The sequence below is a fragment of the Pelodiscus sinensis genome, chromosome 20 (assembly GCF_049634645.1).
Source record: "Pelodiscus sinensis isolate JC-2024 chromosome 20, ASM4963464v1, whole genome shotgun sequence".
Taxonomy (NCBI): domain Eukaryota; kingdom Metazoa; phylum Chordata; order Testudines; family Trionychidae; genus Pelodiscus; species Pelodiscus sinensis.
In genome coordinates, this window is record NC_134730.1 from 12,342,652 (window position 1) to 12,359,241 (window position 16,590).

The 16,590-nt window shown below is 48.7% G+C and overlaps 2 protein-coding genes across 4 annotated transcripts in view; one reads left to right on the top strand and one right to left on the bottom strand.

The window, feature by feature from the left end:
* Window positions 1-970: 970 nt before the first annotated feature.
* MRPS7 (mitochondrial ribosomal protein S7) lies at window positions 971-10,782 on the bottom strand. The gene is made up of 5 exons (XM_075903700.1): window positions 10,625-10,782; window positions 6,694-6,885; window positions 5,703-5,766; window positions 3,720-3,887; window positions 971-1,649 (listed from the first exon to the last, which is right to left on the bottom strand). The coding sequence occupies exons 1-5, from the start codon at window positions 10,699-10,701 to the stop codon at window positions 1,428-1,430; spliced, it is 723 nt and encodes a 240-aa protein (XP_075759815.1). The 5' UTR covers window positions 10,702-10,782; the 3' UTR covers window positions 971-1,427.
* Window positions 10,783-12,380: 1,598 nt separating this feature from the next.
* The window catches only part of GGA3 (golgi associated, gamma adaptin ear containing, ARF binding protein 3), a 40,677-nt gene continuing 36,467 nt past the window's right edge, over window positions 12,381-16,590 (top strand). Inside the window, exon 1 of one of the 3 annotated variants that reach the window (XM_075903693.1) lies at window positions 12,381-12,493. In XM_075903693.1, the coding sequence (XP_075759808.1) occupies window positions 12,454-12,493 (40 nt within the window). In that variant the 5' untranslated portion in view covers window positions 12,381-12,453. The remainder of the gene's footprint in view (window positions 12,494-16,590) is intronic. The other 2 variants (XM_075903695.1, XM_025178118.2) reach the window with 2 other exon arrangements.

The window sequence follows — 16,590 nt, forward strand, 5'->3', positions numbered from 1 at the left end:
CACAAGCACAGTTGGGGCCACATTAGTGAAGTTTGAGGGGTTGTGTTTTTGTATCTCACTTGTGTGGCCCCAACTGACTTTTCTGTGGGCCAGTGACTCCTGACTCAAAACAGGTTACCCTCCCATCTCATAAATAAAGACGATGCTGAAACCTTTTGTGTTTGACATTTTATTTAAAAATGAAGCCTGGCCAACAAGCCCCCAAACTCCTGCACCCCCACATCCCAGTCTTCTGCCACAACACTCCTGTACCATCCACACACTGCAAATCTATGTCCTGAGCCCATCATACTTCCAGCCTCCCTGCCCTGAGCCCCTCACACTCCCAACCCAAACTCATCCACAAGCCTGTGGCTTGCCCAGCACTCCCCAGCCTGGAGCCCCCTCCCTGAGCCAGCATCCCCTTCTCCACATCCTCCTGCATCTAAATTCCCTCCCAGAACTTGTACCTCTCACTCTTCCCCACACCTAAATCCCTCATTCACAGCCTGCACCTCCTGTGGGGGTATGGCTAGACTGCAGGAGTTTTTCCAGAAAACGCACTCTTTTGGCAGCTCCTGTTTTCCTCGTTCCACAAGGAATGAGGGGGCTTCTAAAAGGGATTTTCCGACATTTGGCCCAGTCTAGATGGGCCAAATGTCAGAAAACTTTCTTTTTTTCACTGCTGAAAAAAGTGGTAGGGTAGCTGTACCCTGAGAGTGCATAAAGGCCAGGGATAGCAAGTGATGGAGAGAAGGGTAAGAGAGGGCGGGGCCTCAAGGAAGAGGTGGGGTTTTAGGGAAGGGATGGGGTAGATCTTGGCACGTACTGACATTTAAAAAATGATCTTGGGTGTAAAAAGTTTGGAGACCATTGTTCTAAGAATAACACTTCCTTTGGCTGATAAACATCACGGCTCTGCTACAGTGATGGGCATCCGTAAAAAACCCTGAGACAGACACACAGCACTGGAATGCAGTTAGTCAGAGGATGATAGTGAGTTTCCATTTTTATTTTCTCTAACATCCAGATCACATATGTTCATTCAAACAATTATTCTGCTAACCAACAGTCTAAAATTCAAACTGAGCTCTGTCTGTCTCCGGCATTGATATGCAGAAGGAGCATTCACAATGCAAAACAGATTCCAGAAGACAACCCCTCCACTGCTTCCAGAGAGCAAGGTTTTTTTAGACTGTTGCTCAGAAAAATAATCTAAGAAAATGAAGCTTTTGTGGGTGCATATCTCATCTTGAATTTTCTCTGCTTAAGAACCCAGCCTAGGAGCTACTAACAGAAATGGGCAGGCAACCTCCCTTTTACAGCTCCTCTGCAGAAAAGTAGACAGAAGATGATGCTTCACAGGTTTGAGCTCCACAAGTACAAGGGAGTGAGGAAATGTTCCTGCTGTCGTAAGTCAAGCTCTCTCTTGGTCGCAGGAAGACCCCCTACCACCAGCGATAGTGAGCATAGGCCCGGTTAGCCTCAGCCATCTTGTGTATGTCATGCTTTCTCTTGATCACAGGGCCCTCATTGTTGAAGGCCTGTAGCAGTTCCTGGGATAGTTTTTCATGCATGAATATCCGATAATGCTTATGCTCCCTGCACTCAGTAATTAACCATTTCATGGCCAAGAAACGTTTCCGGTTGTCCGTCAGAGGGGTTGGAACCTAGGGGACATTCAAATAGTGACACTATTAAGATGCCTTATCCCACAATAGGACCATATGCTGAAATATCACTTTTCAATTGTTAAACACTCCCTGGTGATTCCATAGAAAGTGACTAGTTCTGAGGGGGAGGGAAGAGATTAACTCTAGCCAGGCACCTGTGAGTTTGTCATTAGGCCACTATCTGCCTCTATGAATCCACAGATCAGGTGCAGCAGTGCAAGGTTTCTGATGTTGACAGCAGGAAGCATTTGCCTCAAAACTGCAAAAAGAGCAGCAGCTACCTCTTGTGACTGGATGGGAGTTCCATTTGGTTCTTGGCCTTGCTGTCACTTAGGGGAACTTGACCAAACTATTTCTGATCAATTACCAGAGGGCAGTAATTTGTTGGCTGGGTAGCAGACTGGTGAAATGCTCCACAGTTCATTAATAATCCCATAAACCTGCAGGGTAGGGAACCTTTTTTGGGTCAGGGGCCGCTGACACACAGAAAAAAAAAACCCCCTCACTGACATCTGGCCCCCGAGAAGCAGAAAGACACTCCCCACATTCCCCTCACACACCAGAGCCTAGGGGGGCCCAGCCTAATAGTTTTTATGGGCTCCATTCCCATGGGGTGGGGGTGGGGAGGCTGGAGCACCAGCACAGGTTTCTCATTGTTTGGGGGGAGGAGGGAGGGCGGGCCTGAACCTCAGAGGCCCGATCCAGGCTAGCCGCATCCGGCCCCTGGGTCTGAGGTTCCCCACCTCTGCCATAAGCTATCCAGATGCAAATATCTCATTAGGAGAGCTAAAGAACTGAACTGTGCTCAGGTTTTAAATAAAACAAGGTATCTATATGAACCTTTTGTGTGCACTGCTCTCTGTGGGGGCTGAACTGCTCTGCTGCTTCAACTTAAACAGCTGGTTGTACACAGAGGCAGACTGGTCTGGCAGACAGACTGAGACCCCAGAGACGTGGTAGAATCTTGGATTTGCTATTGATCTGTTCTGTAACCGTAGATAAGTCATTTAATCTCTCTGTACCTCAGTTTCCCCTCCCACACTTGGTCCATTCAAAATGCAAGCAATCTGGGGTAGGAACTCTCTCTAATTTATGGCTGAATACAACACTCAGCACACTGGAGTTCTAATTTTGGCTGGGGTCTCTAGGTGCTAATTAGGGACATTAAGAGATTAACTGATAAGATGATTCTTATTGGTTAATGTTACCAGTTAAATGCTGCCAACTTGGTGAGTTGGCTGTAGGGATGTAAGTGACTAGTCGAGTGACTATTCAACTACTTGCTTTCCCTAGCCCCATGCTGCCCTAGTATGAGAGGCAGCAAGTGGGGGGGAGAAGCAGGAGATGGAACTGGCTTAAAAGCTGGTTCCCCTTCCCCCAGCACTGTCTTCGTGGTGCGGGAGGAGGGGAGAGGCAGGGGAGGCAAAGCCACAACAATCCTGGAGCCAGTGTGAACTGGGACTATCCAGTCCTGTTTTGCGCTGCCCCAGGAGCTACTTACCCCCACTGCAGCTCTATACTTTAAATGTAGTAAGAGTCCATTGGCTCTTATTACATTTAAAACGCAGAGCTGCAGCAGTGCTAGCGAACACGCCTCCTCATCTACTAATCAAGTAGTGGATGGAAATGCCATCAACTACTCGATTAGCTAATTAACGGATACTTAACATCTCTAATTGGCTGCCCTCCTGCTGTGGCATTTAATTTGGAGTCAACAGGCAGGCTCTGTCCTGGCAGGCGCCATGTCCTAGCAGCTGGTCCCACTCTTGGGCTGCCCCTGCTGCAGCTCTGCATTTGAATTCGGAGCCAGCACACGTGCCGGGACGGAGCCTGGCTGCTGGCTCTAACTTCAAATGTAGCGCCCACAGCAGGCTGGAGTACATCCCCAGGCTTAACTAATGGTTAACTCTGTAACCAATTGGAAATGTAACAGTTACTGTTTTAAGTGATTTTTAACATTCCTCGTGCTATTATAATCTACTTCCAAGGGAGACAAGTTTTGGGAACGGTGGAAAGGACACTGGTAGTTTTGGCACCCAGGCTGGCCTTCTGGTCTCTTCTGTTTACCTGATAGGTTTTGCCTCCTTTCTTGATGTTGGAGATCCCAATGATAGGCTGGCAGTTTTTCAGTGCCTGATGGAAGATGACGTAAGGGTTGCACTCAATGCTCTCCCTTTCCTCCTCAGAGGCTTGATGGTATTTCTCAACCTGCTTCCTTTTAACGGCTTCTAAGGTCTAAATACAAACACAAGAAAACAGGAACTCTTGAGCTACAACAAATTTTACTCAATTCTCTCTCACCACCTTACACTAGGTTGCCACACGCAAGCAAATGTCCTTGCTGGAGTCAAGTACTTACTGTTTTTTTCCTCATGTAGCCCACTGATCGCTGAGAAGTATAGCAGTGACCACCAGCAAACAGGGTATCAGAGAGGAGATAAAATAGTTATGCCTCTACCCCTACCTTACAACCTCCTATTAGATTTTCTCAAGATTCACTTCAACCTCCTCCATGTATCAGTTACACCAGTTTACATATACTATTATGCTGCATCTACTCACTTTTTTGGTCAATTTATACCCACCGCCCAACCCTAACCATGGAGAACACTGCCCTTTACAGCACCACTGCATGAAGCCCACAGCATGCACCCTAAATCAGGAAACTGTAGCCCATTATGGTGGGGCAGTTCTGTACCGAACGGAAATTAGAAGGCTTCTACACTTCAGTTCCACATCAACTAGTGCCCAAAGGAGGGAGTCTGGTTCAGTGAACAGAGTAGGAGATACCCTAAGAGGAGGACACCTGGTTCTGATCCCTGGCTGTGTCACAGTGGTCTTGCCTAATTTTAGGAAAGTCACCTGACTTTTCTGTCTCACAGCTATCACCTGTAACATCTGCATAATTATACCCCCCCTTCCTTATGAAGGGGTCAGAGATCCTAGGAAAAGAGTGCTAAGTATTAACAGTATAGATACGAAGTACCATTTTATTAGGGCTGCCAAATTCTTATTCCTATTTTCAGTTGATTATAACTTGGCCAAATTTCAATTGTTTGGACTGAAATTTTCCATACTGGGCGTCTGCCTCAGCATAATTTTTTAGCAGAAAATGTTAATTCAGAACAGTTCCGAAAATGAGGATGGGGGGAAAAAAAAAATTATGCATGTTAAGAAAATTCTTTCTTTAGCCTCTAGTGCCTCCTAACTTTAGAACAGGGACTTCAAGTATGGAAGTTGGGTGGCCTTTGTAGCAGGGATGTACCTTTGCCATGCCTGTGAAAATTCACCCCAAAGTGGCCAATTTATAAACCACTGAAGAAAGTTTGCCTGCTTTCAATAGAGACTTGCCAGACTTACCAAATAATTCCATCTGTACTAGGTATACTCTAGCCCAGTGTTTCCCAAATGGTGTTCTGCGGAACCCTGGGGTTCTGAAGTGAAATAAGAGTTCCACGAGAAAATTTCACTACAATAAAATTTTATTATTTTAAAAAATAATTAATATTTAAGAATGTATGAATTTTATTGAAAACAATTTTCATTTGTGTTTGCCACGGTAAGTGTCCCTGTGTAATGCCAGCTTCACCAGAGACTGGAGACGATGATGTCACTAATCAGTGCTGTGCACGCAGTCAGTTGGTGCTGCGATCGCCTGTTATACACCATATATAAGACTGTTATTAGGGGTTCTGTTAAATTCTTTCGAGTTTAAAAGGGTTCCGTGGCCAAATAAAATTGGGAAACACTGCTCTAGCGCAAGGCTGAGTAAGGCTTTCCCTGCAGTTTTAGCTCTGTGCTAGTGCTGGACACCAGAATGGAGAAAAAGGGAGCTTGTCTCTGCTGTATTCTGAGAACGACCCTCCTGCTTGGCCTAGGCAGCATGGAGAAGAAAGCTGCTTGATTTGACTGTGAAGCAGACAGGTATTGCAGAGGCAACCTTATTTCTGGCATTTCATAAGTTCTGAGCACTCCCTTTGGAAGATTAATAAGGTTATTTCAGTGCAGCTTTTTGGCATGCAATTTAAAACATACAAGTCCAGTCCTCACCTGTGACATGATGGATCTGGCCAGCACTTTGTTTCCTCCCTTCATCATCATATTGATGAATTTACTGCAAGCACAAATCCAAACATTATACAATCGAAACTTTGGTTCCATCACCAGAGGTTCCCATCTGTGTTGTTTCCGTGGTTAAATCCTATTCTTGCTAGATTCTAGGTGTCTGTGCTCATCTTTAGCCTCTACTTTTCAGTGGCATTTCCATGTGTGAAAAAGTTAACCCAAACACAGGAATTACAGAGTACATGGAAGGCAATACACAGCCTGGCAGATAAAGTCTAATGCGGGGAGGGGGTACTATAATGACTTTACTATTTAGCCATAGTGGACTCAGAAGCAGAACACTCTACTACTCCATCCAGCATCATAAACATCCATTTCATAATAAGCAGCAAATCCCCATCCAGACAGAACTCATGAACAAATCTCTCCATCCAACTCATCTGCCGCCCTCATTCTGGAGAGGGGAAGAGAAAATTGACAGTAGGGGTGTGATAGTCTAAACGGTTAAATACAGTCCGCCCTTCTCCCCCACTCCCCGCCCACTACTGGCTCTGTATCAGAGGCAGCAGCAGGGGGGAGGGGGAGAGTGAAGGGAGGCAGGCAGGAGCCAGTACTTGCGGGGAGCTGGCTTCAGCATAGCTGCCTGTAACCCACCCCCCACCCCAGCTGCTGCTTCTGATACAGAGGTAGCAGTGTGGGAGGGAGCCACTCCGCAAGAGCCACCTCCCCTCACTCGCATGTGTAAATGTGTCAAAGCTGAAAATGTCAACCATTACCCGTTTACCAAAATAAATGCATTTCAACATCCTTATTCGGTGCTGATCTCTAGCAGTCACCTGGGATTATGGCGGCTCAACAATTCTGAACAATAAAACCCAATCCTGCTCTCACTGAAGTCAATGGCAAAACTCCCAGTAATTTCAGTGGGAGCGGAATCCTTGGGACACAGCTGGTGCTGTAACAGGGGCTTTCTGACCTGATTGTAGGGTCACTGAACAGAGAACTGGTGACATTACAAGGGGCAGCTTTTATGGGTTGGAGGGCTTTAAGATCCTGTTCCATTTTCTCCTCCTCAGACAGCTCCTGCCCAGGTTTCCGGTATACCTCCTTGTTCACTTCTGGTTCGAGGTAATCGGGGCCATACCGGCTCCATCTCACCTGGGTAAGCCTGCAAAAAGTAAGATGAGATGAAGAAGTTTGTAAACTGGCATCACTGTCATTCCTCAATCTGTAGGCCTGTGGTACCTTAGAGACTAAGAAATTACATGTACGTATAAGATCCAGCTCATCTGAAGAAGTGGGTCTCTAAGGTGCCGGATGACTACTCATAGTTTTTAAAGTTACAGTCTAACATGGCTATCCCTCAGACTTATTCCTCAATCTGGCTCACCAAGTCCATCTCCAGTGTTATGGAACAAGTCTTGGAACAGACAGGGAAGACAACTGATAGTGGAGATACATTCCAATATTCCTCGGGGCCCCAATTATCATGAGGGCCCATTATGTTGGGTGCTGTACTAACACACTGCAAAAGTCCCTTTCTGAAAGAGACAGCAAGGTCTAAATCCCCACACAGCAAATAATTAAATTCTGGTCACCTATAAACTGCTGAATATTAAAGATAATTACTAATATAAAACCAACAAGAATTACAGTGTGACAGGGAGAATTACCTGCTACTGTCTTCCTTTCTGCCAACCACACACTTGAGCTACTCCCAGACAGCAATGATGCCCTCTCCCCGCTTTGGATATACAGAATGCTCCTGAGTGGCTGACAACCCCTTTCTGTGCAGACACCTGGGACATTAATTCCAAAAGCCCTAAAGTTCAAAAAGAATTGAAGGCCTGGTCCTGTGAGGTTACCAGTAGGGATGTGAAAGGTTAACCTGTTAACTGGTGGGGGCTGGAGCAGCTCCTCACCCACCTCGAGCAGGGAGCTACTCCAGCCCTGCAGGAACTGCTGCAGACAGGGATGCACTAGCCCAGCTCGAGCAGCCCTTGTCTGGAGCAGAGGGGCAGTCACTGGTGAGGACTATTTCAGCTGGGAGCAGCAGCCCTAGCAGCCACCTTTGGGATCCCAGTTAACTGGTTAACCAGTTCAACATGTTTAACCAGTTAATTGATTAAACAGGACTTTACTTCTCATTGGTTTCAACAGAAATTTCTCAATTAAGGAGTAATGTTATTTTACTACTTTTGAGAGAGGGAGGGGATCATTTCTAATAAAAAAAAAACCCTGTAAAAAGCAAAAGGTATATTGATATACTTTACTCAGGGGGTCCTAAATAGGGTGATAGTTTCCCTTTAGTTACTGTTAACAGGGAACTGTGGGTACATCTAGAGTCTACCACCAAAGCCTCTCCATGAGATGTAACATGAACAATGTACTCAGCATGCATCCACAGAAAATTAAATGCAAAAGAGTTCAATTCTATGAGCAATTTAAAATTCTGGTCCCAACCCTGGCCCCTTTTTAACTTAAATGGAAATGGGATCAAGCTCATTATTTACAGCAAGATACATCTGTGACCATTATAGTAATTAAAAGTATATATAAGCAGGGCTCGACAAATAATACAATCTACTCACCCGTGGCAAGTAGACTGCAACCCTGAAGAGCCGGATTCGGGCGATCTGCGCATGCACAGAACGATCTGCGCATGCACAGATCGCCGGACAGCGCGGCTGGCAAGTGGGGCTCGCCGCGGTTCGGCGAGCCCTGTATATAAGAATGGCAATAGCAAAAAATACAACTGAAGTTCAAGTAATAGTCCTGAGCATTAATATACTGAGTCTCCAGATCAGCAGTATTGCTTTGATCACAATTATCCTACAGTGGTCAGCCAGTTTATTCATATTGCTCCACAAGAGGGTTATTGAAATACACTGACAAGACAATTACCTTTAGGAGCAAAGATCCCAATTATCCTTCTAAATTAAAGGTCCCAATCCTGCAACTGGCCCTGCATGAGTTTGTTTCCACCTGTTGCATGATGGAGACTAAAGCCACATAAAAAACATAGCAAAAAGACAGCCCACAAGAGCAATGCAATCTACAAGAGGGAGTCGTAAATAAATGTTTTGGGGAGCATCATTTTTCATAAGAGAAACAAATGTCTAGGTCTTCCTGATTGTCATTGTGCTTTTTATCAGGACAGCTCAGCACTTCATACCAGAGATGTTAAATATCAGTTAAATGAATACTCGATTAACCTCATGAATTCTTATCAGTTACTTGACTATTCTATAGTCCACGGGGATGGGGTTGGCAGCCAGTGCACTCTGGCCCCGCTCCCAAGGAGCCCCCAGCCACTCCATGCTGCTGCCTCTGTATCAGAGGCAGCAATGTGGGGTGCCAGGTAGGAGCTGATCTGCAAGGGGAGCCAGTTTGATAGTTTGAGCAGCACAGGGTGGTAGCAGCCCGCCTGGGAAGTGGGAGCTGAGCTCCCAGACCTGGCGCGAGTGAGAGCTGTCTGCCTGCCTGGCTCCTAATACACTGTAAATGCAGAACCGCAGTGGGGGTAGGTCCCAAACACAGCGCGAGCCAAGACTGAGCCGGGCTGCTGGCCAGTCTGCTAAAAAATTTACTGGCAGGGGATGGGGGTGGGAAATGCATGTAGTCTATAGAATTAGCCTATAAGCTTTTGCTTATCTGTTAATTGACTACACTATTACATCCCTACTTCATACCAACAGTAGGGCTAGAACTCAGATTCACCTGCTCTAAAAGCACAGGCCCCTGCCACATAACCTCTCTGTGAAACTTTTTTAAGCTATTAGCAGTATAAGGGCAATGATACATCTGAGCTGTTCCTACAATTGCCAACATCTTTCACTGATGAAATAGTAATGGTAGGGCTTTAAAAGGAAGCAAGTTCCAGGAAGAAATGTGAAAAAAAGTGAGGGAAGACTGATTCCAGGCATGAGAGGCACAGGACAAAGAGCAAAAAGACGAGTGTAATCTGAGAGCAGAGCAAACTGAGAAAATTACTCCACTGATGTATCAGGCAAAGTCAAGTCAGTGTCATTAAGTGAGGGTTTTTTTGAGAAACACTGCAAAAATCTTCCTTGGATGCTCTAAAAATGCTTTAAAAAAATCCATGAGTGAGACTTGGCAACTCAAGAGACCAAAATCTATAGCGGTACTTACACTGCAATGGGACAATACCCCAGCTCACCTGCCATCCTCCCTATACAGCTGCAAGGAGCAGATTGTGCATGCACAATGCTTTGAAGATAGGAAGCGCCATCACCTTATTAAGCTTCACTATAATGAACCTCAGCTCAAGGCTCCTAGGCTGGCCTTACAAAGGGATGTAAAATCCCGTTTTAAATGTTAACCGGTTAAACTATATGTTTAACCAGTTAACTGGCCCGCTGCATCATGCCATGTGTAGGGGGGGAGGCTCTACCGCAGCCCCTCATCCGGGGTGCACGGGATCCAGCAGGGCAGGGCCCACCGTAGCACCAGGCTGCTCTGGCCTGGCCAAAGTGCCCCCTGCTTGCAGCCTGGCTTGAAGTGTTTTCCAGTGGCCCCCCCAAACTTTTCAGGATCATGCCCCCCCCCCCCCTTACCTCTCTCTGTGTCCCTTCAGAGACGGGTAAGGGGGCTGAGGCTGGGGCCACAGTCAGGGACCTAGACGCAGGGCTGGGGCGAGGAGCAAAGCTGGGGGGCACTCTCTCCCTAGCCCCCTGGGGGTTGGCCCCGGCCATAATCCCCCCCCATTGGCTTTCCTCTGCACTCCCCATGGGGCACGCCTCTGTGTACAGCTGGGTCAATGGATCCCAGCGTCCCGCGCAAGTGGCGCTGCCCCCGCCCCGCAGCGAGCAGGGCCGGGCGGGACCCCGAGCCAGAGCGGGAACCGCGCAGCCCTCGCCAGCCAGCCGCGCGGGGCCGCTCCTTACCCGGGGAGCCAGGCCCGCGCGGGAGCGGCCAGCCGACGGCCCAGCGCCCCAAGCCGCCCCGCCAAGGGAGCCGCCATCTTCCATCCGGGCTCCGCAGGACCCCGCCGGGCCTCCCTGGCCGTTGCCTGCGCTGCTGTCTCGGGCCCGCCTGATCGCCCCTTGCGTGCACAGAGCCGGCCGGCCGGCGCGCGCCTGCCTCGTGCTAGGTCGGGCGCTTCCCTGTCGCGGCAGGTTATTATTTCCCTCACTCTGCCATTTGCACTGTCCCTTGTTGTACCGGACGCCAGGGCAGCAAATTGTGTCCGGTCCGGGAGAATTGGCAACTTTGCAAACACCTTTCCCCCTCCCCACACTCTCCCTATTCCAGCAGAGTGATAAGCAGGCCTGATTCTCCTCGTTTAGCGGTTTTATTCCCATGCTACTCCATTGACGTGAATGCATCCTGATTTACACCAGTGTACGATCAGCAAGCATGTCCCTCTTTTCAGCTTTCACATACTGCCCTTGGATCTCTAACTGTGGGTCAGGACCTCAAAACGGGTCGGGACCCTGTTTTAATGGGCTAGCCAGGACCTCAAGTCTTGCTGGGACTCAGAGCTGAAGCCTGGTCTGCCCTTCCCCCAGACTAGTGGGAGGAGGGCTGCATTTCCTTCCCTTCTTACTAGGGTGGAGGGGCTCAGTCTCTGTTCTTTTTCTGATGACAAAGTCACTACATAACTCCAGAGTAGGGGATGTGGAGAATCTCTGGGCTACGCATCGACATTGCTGTCATCTACATGGGCCCTTATCTGGCACAGTACTCTGTGGAGACACGATTCTGGAGCCCTCCGGATGTCTGCACCAGCTCTGCATAATCAGGAGCAAAGGGTAACAATTTAAAAATACCAAAATGAATTAGGAGTTTGTCTCATTTTCAAAAAATTACTTAGGCCTTTAAAAGTCACTTGGGCATTTTGGAAATGTTGCCCAAAATGGTAGTATCTGTGCTTTTAGTGCCATCCAATGTCTTACTAGGATAAAATGTAAGCCTGTCTTGTGATCATTGTTTACATTACTGGCATCCTACCATGTCCTGCAACTGGAGCCATATCAGTGCAGGATCCACTGATGTAGAAATGCCAGGTAGGGATCTCAGTTTGCTAGTTAAGATTAACAAAATAAAACCAAACCACATGAGAGGCGGGGGCTCCATGTCAGACATAGCTGAGTATTATCCCCTTTATGCTATTTTTTGAGGGTAAAAACCCAGAAGAGAACCGACACTGGGGCCTGAGTTCTGGAACCTAGTACCCCTGTCAAAAAGTCTGCCACCTAGTTCATGGGTCCTGGTGCAAAGGGGCACCACATGCTAGAGGGACCAGGCAAGTGTGAAAAATTGGGATGGGGTAGAAGTAATAGATGTCTACATAAAATAAATCCCTATTTGGGATTGCACCTGTAACATCCGGACACCCAACACACACTTGCATGGCAAAACTTCTGCTGCACTGTTGCAGAGGGAGCCTCTGGGTGCTGTGAGTAAATCAGAGCAGTCGTGGGACAGACCAGGGACAGCTGAGCCCTAAGCCCATGGGGAAAGGAGTTGGGGGGGGAGCTTTTATTAGCCCCATTTATGCTGGGGGTAGAATACCCCCTGCCTGCTGCGGGAGGCTCATGAAGCCCCAGCACTAGCGGGGGTCATAGCGGGGAGGGGGGTCAGCTCCCTCACCTCACCCCGCAGTCTCCCCTCCCACCACAGAACTGCCGCCCCTCCCCCGCTAGGCCCTCCCCCGGCCCGGCTCCGCTCCGCTCTCGCGCGGCTGAGGCGGAGTCTCGGCCCGGCCAGCAACATGGCGGAGGCGGAAGGGGAGAGTCTGGAGTCCTGGCTCAGTGAGTGACACCCCGCCCCCGCGGCCCCGTCCCCTCAGCAGCGCCCTGCGCTGCCCCGTCTGCCGCCCTCCGTGCCCAGGGCCCCGATCCACGGCCCCCCGTGTCCTCCCGTCTGCCGCCCTCCGTGCCCAGGGCCCCGATCCATGGCCCCCCGTGTCCTCCCGTCTGCCGCCCTCCGTGCCCAGGGCCCCGATCCATGGCCCCCCGTGTCCTCCCGTCTGCCGCCCTCCGTGCCCAGGGCCCCGATCCATGGCCCCCCGTGTCCTCCCGTCTGCCGCCCTCCGTGCCCAGGGCCCCGATCCACGGCCCCCCGTGTCCTCCCGTCTGCCGCCCTCCGTGCCCAGGGCCCCGATCCATGGCCCCCCAACCTCCCCCATCTGCCGCCCTCCGTGCCCCGGTGCCCACCTCACTGCTTCTCTTTGGGCATCTGTCCCGCTGTCCATGTCCCCAGTCTAACTCCCCACACCCCCTTCATCCCTGTGTTTCCTGCCTGCCCCCCGTACCCCCGCGTCCTCCATCCTGTCCCTGCTCATGTCTCACTGTCACTGCTCATGCTTAATGCTCCTTTGCCCGCTCCATCCCCTCCCACTCTCATCTGTGCCCATCACCCCTCTGCCCATTTCCTGTCGTCGCTACCCAGCTCATATAAAAACAGGGGTGGGATGGGACATACAGGTGTAGTCTGTGTGTGTACATGGACACAGCCTTCTGGTCTCTGGTAGAAGGAAGTCGTTACTCATGCAGTTATCATGCTAGCTGTTTAATAGGGCTTCCCAGTGTACTCTGGGTTTTATCCCATGCCTCTATTTGTCATGACTGCCCATTTTTCTGAGTCTCTGGGCAGGTTGTTTAACAGCCTGATTGTGTGTTTGTTGCCTCTCCCCACTTCCAGAGTTATGCACAGTCTTTTGTCATTGCTTTTAAATCAAAAGTCTGATCATTCCTGATTGCTTGGCCTATCTTATACCTGTCCCTTTTTTCCCCATTGTATGTCTGCTATCTTCACCTACTTGACCCACTGAGTTTTTGCTTGTTCTCTTTTTCACTGCCTGGCTTTATTCCCTGTTCTGTCTCCCTGTCCCTTTCCTGTCACTCACTTCCTGTCATTCTTGCTCTCAACTGTGCAGTCCATCCCTGGTGCTGAAGGAGTAATACAAGGAGGAAGTTACTCCATAGACTAGCCGTCTGCTGTAGCTGGGGAGAGGAAGGAAAAGAAGGATTATTATGTTTTCACACTGCAGGGGAATGATTCTCCCCTCAAAATATCCCCACCAATAAGTTATATAACTGAGTGTTCAGTGTGCTCATCATGACTGTATGAGGGAAGCAGAAACCCAGTGCTGCAATTGCAGTGGGCACAACAGCAGGTCTGGCTTGTTTTTTAGTGATTCATTTGTGCTATAAAAGATCAGCATTTCACTTTTCTCTAAATTTTCTGTCGTTTGGAGTCTCATTCGCTAAGTATACTGTACTAGGCTGTCACACAATTTGTAGCTTTTGTAGGCCAAGCTCCTTGCCTTCCTCTATTACTGTTCACAGGTTCTCTGTATACTACGTTCTTCACCCCTTCTATTTCAGGGACTTTCTGTAGCCCTTTTTTTGCCAGGAGCTCTGCGTGTAATCCATGCTCCCCCATTCTTACTATGCCAGAGGTCCCCATGTTCCTCCTGTGCCCATGACAGAGCCTCCCATGCCTGTGGTCTCCTCCTTCCCCACCAGTGCCAGAGGTTCTGTGTCCCACCCTCAGCCACATGAACTCAGATCATTGTCGGGAACTCTGTCCTATTTCCTCACAGATCATTGTCCTCCATTTTTCCGCAGGGGGTCCTGCAGTTTACTGTTTTGCCACGTGCCATGGTCTTTGTGCATTCTTTCCCAGCCTCCCATTCTGCCTTTCCATATTCAAGGCTCTGGGGAGAGGGCTTCCCTTGTGCTCCCTGTTCTCCATGTGAGGGGCTCTGTGTTCCTTTATACTGTCTTCCACATAAAATTATTATTTGACTGGGAGGTGTGTCAGCATGTTAAACTCAATTGGGAGGATGGGCAGAGCTGATATGAGGTAGACCAGTGGTGTCCAATGTGCAAGCCACATGTGGCTATTTGGCCAGTTGAGTGTGGCTAGTTGGCTTGAACAATGTGGCTATTTGGCTATAGCAACAGCCACTATAGTGGCTACTGCTTCAAAACTGGTTAGACACCACAGACATAGACAGTTTTGGTGGAAAGTGTTAATTGGTGCCATCAGTTATTTCTTGGCTCTATAGACAAATAAGATATAGTTGAAGCAGCTGCATGTCTTAGCACGATATAAGGGGTTCCGTGTGCCTACCATTTCCTCCTTCCATTTTTCATTGGAAGCAAATGTGCCCATTGATGGCTAGAAAACTCCATATAGTTTTGGAATAGGCCAGATATGCCATTGGAAGTTATTGCATCAGATAGATGGCAGAAAAATGCTACCAACTTGAATGTAAGACATCACTTCATTTGGCTGTGTACTCTTCGTCTTAGTCCCCACATTTAGAAATTTCACCATTAAATCAGTCAAATACTATGTGTGTTGTTGTAGCCATATTGGTCCCAGGATAACAGAGACAAGGTGGGTGAGGCAGCTGTGACAGAAGTTGCTCTAATAAAAAATATTGCCTCACCCACCTTGTCTCTCCGATAAGTTGCAGTCATGTTACACTGGGGCCGGGGGGAGTAGGGCAGTAACCCCTGCCTTATTCAGCACTATTATTTCACAAGAGGAGTTACCAGGTAATACTTACTATTTACAGTTAACTAGTGGGGGCCACTCCAGACCACCCCCATTGAATGGCTTAACCATATAAGCATATGTAACCAGTTAATTAAATGGGATTTTAAAACCCTACTAGTAGTTATAACCTTTAGATGAAATAGCTTGTCTTTTAAAAGGCTTGTGGAATTGTTGCAAGCATTAGTATTTGGAATGATGGCTTTAATGGCAAGTTACTCTCAGATTACAGAATCCTGAACTTTTAGGTAGAAGTCATCTTGGTTAGTCCATCTCCCAGCCTGTGCTAAACATTTCCCCAATTGTACATTAATCTGCTTGTAATAGGGTACAGACTCACCACCACAGCATCTCCTGTGGATCATTCTGGGAATTAGTTCAATTCATGCACCCTTTCAGGTGGTGTCTCATCTGTCACTACTAGGCATGCCATCAAATAGTCAACTAGATGATTAACTGATAAACTTAGACTTAGTGGTTAATTTAGTCGACTGGGCAGAAGCAGGAGCTGGTGCTGGGGGGAGCCGGATTAAAAGCTGATTCCCCCCAAACTGGCTCTGTGTTGCTGCTTGCTCCCCTTCTCCCTGTGCTGCTGCCTCTGATATCAGAGGCAGTAGCCCAGGGGGAGGGACAAGGGAGGCTGCCACAAAGCAAACCCTACCTGCAGCGGGCCCTGTCCGCAAGGGTCCAACCTCCCTGTGGACAGAGGCTGCTTTGCATCCCATGGAGCAGCCTCTGTCCATGGCAGGCTTGGGCCCACCACAGACAGAGGCTGGTCCCCAAAAGCAGCCCCTGTCCGTGGGAGGTCAGAGCTCCCCATGTACAGAGCCTGGAGCAGCCAGCCTCTTCCATCCCCTTCCCACTGGGGCCTCTGTCCATAAGGAGCTCGGACATCCCTGAGTAGGGGCTGCTTCCACCCCACATTGCTGCCTCTGTATCAGAGGCAGCAGCATGGGACGGCAGGCAGCTAGTCCATGAGGGGAGCTAGTTTTTAAATGGGCTCTCCTCACAGACCAGCTCCCGCATGGCACCCAACACTGCTGATTCTGACACAAAGGTAGCAGTACAGAGTGGCAGGGGCTCCCTGGAAGTGGGGCCAGAGCATACTGGTTCAGTGTTTCTCAACCAGTGGTACGAGTATCCTTAGGGATACTCGAGGGGGAGGGGGTATGTCAACAACTGAAATTTGGAGAAAACTAAATTTTTGTTTTAAGTTTTACAGCACTTTATTATTTTTGTACTTTTTACATCCCAAAATTTGATTGCCCACCCAGCTACGATTAAGTTGTTTAAACAGATGTGTTGCAATGGAAGAAAGTGTTTGTGTGTGTCTGAAAGC